Source organism: Eupeodes corollae, chromosome 2 (assembly GCF_945859685.1).
Source record: "Eupeodes corollae chromosome 2, idEupCoro1.1, whole genome shotgun sequence".
NCBI lineage: Eukaryota > Metazoa > Arthropoda > Insecta > Diptera > Syrphidae > Eupeodes > Eupeodes corollae.
In genome coordinates this window covers 6784090-6786517 of record NC_079148.1, presented here as the reverse complement: position 1 = coordinate 6786517, position 2428 = coordinate 6784090, and the positions used below count along the sequence as shown (strand labels likewise).

Sequence of the window (2428 nt, the reverse complement as noted above, 5' to 3'; positions counted from 1 at the left end):
AACTGTCAAACCATAAAGATGGACTATTGAAACTTTAGCTAATTTAAACGTCACTGTAATGATGCATATTAAAATAATGTTTAAAAAAGAAAAATGTAATTAAATATGAACATGGCGTATAGTATAGTAGTTTAAGTTAAATAAGTAAATTTTGGTTTAATCATGCTTCATTTTTTGAAATGTATTTAAAAAAAATTATAATTTGGTTGATTCTAAAAGAAAAGCTTGAAAGCACATTTTACCTACTAAAGGAGCAAAATGCTACAATTGTACTTAAACACTTCAATCGAAATGAAATAAGCTTTCCATTTAGCTTTTTGGATTTATTGTTTTCGTTTGAGCTTTTAAAAACAAATTTATCAGTTCGAGTAGGTGCTAAAGTGTTATCATTTTTGATGCATTATTTTCTATCTTTTGTTTAAATTATACAGTTTTAAGGAAACCGAAACCATTTTTTAAATGCGGTTTGGTATTTTTAGAAACATTTCCTTAAAAGAGTTTTTAGAATATTGATTTCATTGTAAAGTGCTGAAGTGATCGTACATAAGAAGAAACTGAGTCATTTGACCTTTGGCATTTCAATTGCGTAGATGCAATATGGACAAAAAGAAAGAAATTAGTGCTCCAAAAGAACTTGACAAAGCTTTCTTTGCGAATGCTCTGCAAAATGGTTTACACGAACATCACATTGAAGTGAGGCGAATAAAATTCTCATGGGAAAGTGGTGATGGAGAAAAACAAAGTTGCAGTCAAATTTATCGTGTCTTTTTAGTTTATGCTAAAAATGAACAACTTGATCCTGACGTGATTTCTGTGATGGTTAAAGTGACACCGATCCAAGAAGGTTTAGATTTACTCGATGCGATTCATGTTTTTAATAAAGAAAAATGGCTTCTAATGGACATAATACCACATTTCGAAATTCTGTTAAATGATATTAAATTTGCCCCAAGGTAACAGATATTTACTTACTTTCTAACCATATAAGAGCTGTCACTCCTATTTTTTTGAGATAGATGCTATTATGCTACAAACAGCCCGTTACAAGCTTTGGTCCTTGAAGACATGGACCGTTTTGGATTTCAAATGGGAAACATGGAATCTGGTCTTGATGAGCGCCATACAAAGTTTGCATTGAAGAAACTGGCTCAATTCCATGCTGTGTCAATGGTTTTTGCTAAAAAGGTATTATCATAATAAATGACATGGTTTTTCATACCTAATCAAGGAATTTTTAATTTTAGAGACCCGCAATGATGGCCGATTACAATAAAGGTCTACTTGACCCAAAAGTTATTAATAAATCAACAAGTTTCTACAAAATGCTTCGTAAACATCTTGGCTATGTTATAATGTTGACATTAGATTGGGAAGGTTTTGAAGACATCACAAAAAAACTAGAAGAATTCCACAAAAATTTCGAATCACGTATTTTGGCTTGTCAACAGCACAGCCCTGGAGACATCAAAGTTCTTAATCACGGTGACTTCTGGGTGAACAATTTACTCTTCAAATATGATCCACGAAATAATCCGGTGGATTTGATGTTTTTAGATTTTCAAATGAGTATTTATGCTAGTCTGGGATTTGATTTGAATTATTTTCTATTCGCAAGTGTTCAATTGGAAGTATTGGAAAGATGGAAGAACTTACTGGAAGTTTATCATGCTTCGTTAAGAGATACTCTGACAGAGCTTTCTTATAGTGACATACCGACTTATGCTGAGATTGAAAAAGAATTCAAAAGAAAATCAGCTTATGGACTTTTCACTCTAATCGGACCATTAACTATTATGTATATGGAAGGAATTAGTTTTGAAAAATTAGTTGTATCCGTTTGTAATAACGAAGGTATTTCTAAGTGTAAAAGATACATTGAATGTTTGAAGTATTCATTGTTGGAACTTGATAAAATGGGAGCTTTTTAGTTACCTTGATTTACTATTTTTTGTATTCATTATTTTTCCTGAAAAATTAAATACTTCGAAAACATAAAACAAAGGAACGATATTTATTTTTGAAATCTCTTTAAAGGCTAGGATAATTACAAAAGCTAATAATTGTCATTATCCATAAGGCCGTGTTTATACCATATCTAATTGATATGACAGCTAAAAATCTTGAAGCTTAGTCTGTGAGATTTAATATTGTAAGTAGCTATCATTAAATGCAATGGAAAGTCGAAGAAAATGTTATTCACTCAAGCCACCATTGTATCAATCAAGGCAGTCTGCACACGTCTGTCAAATTTACGCACAACTCTTTTAAGCTGTAGATCAATTTATCAATCAATTTTTTTGGGCGTATTTAAGCAGCTCAAAAATAGAGAGTACCAAATGTCAAACTTTGTATTGACTTTAGGTAAGATCTGTTTCTCAACTGTCAACTTGACAAGCTAATTTTATTAGTTTACCCTTAAGTGAAATTC

General features: G+C 31.2%; 1 protein-coding gene across 1 annotated transcript; it reads left to right on the top strand.

The window, feature by feature from the left end:
* The first annotated feature begins 576 nt into the window (after positions 1 to 576).
* LOC129944178 (uncharacterized) lies at positions 577 to 2001 on the top strand. The gene is made up of 3 exons (XM_056053413.1): positions 577 to 953; positions 1017 to 1185; positions 1245 to 2001. The coding sequence occupies exons 1-3, from the start codon at positions 598 to 600 to the stop codon at positions 1926 to 1928; spliced, it is 1209 nt and encodes a 402-aa protein (XP_055909388.1). The 5' UTR covers positions 577 to 597; the 3' UTR covers positions 1929 to 2001.
* Positions 2002 to 2428: the final 427 nt, after the last annotated feature.

Excerpts from the sequence above, each read along its gene's own strand:
- LOC129944178 (XM_056053413.1), top strand. The coding sequence starts at position 598 with ATGGACAAAAAGAAAGAAATTAGTGCTCCAAAAGAACTTGACAAAGCT. Across the intron at positions 954-1,016 it reads GATATTAAATTTGCCCCAAG|ATGCTATTATGCTACAAACA; the intron begins GTAACAGATATT and ends TTTTTGAGATAG. Across the intron at positions 1,186-1,244 it reads CAATGGTTTTTGCTAAAAAG|AGACCCGCAATGATGGCCGA; the intron begins GTATTATCATAA and ends TTTTAATTTTAG.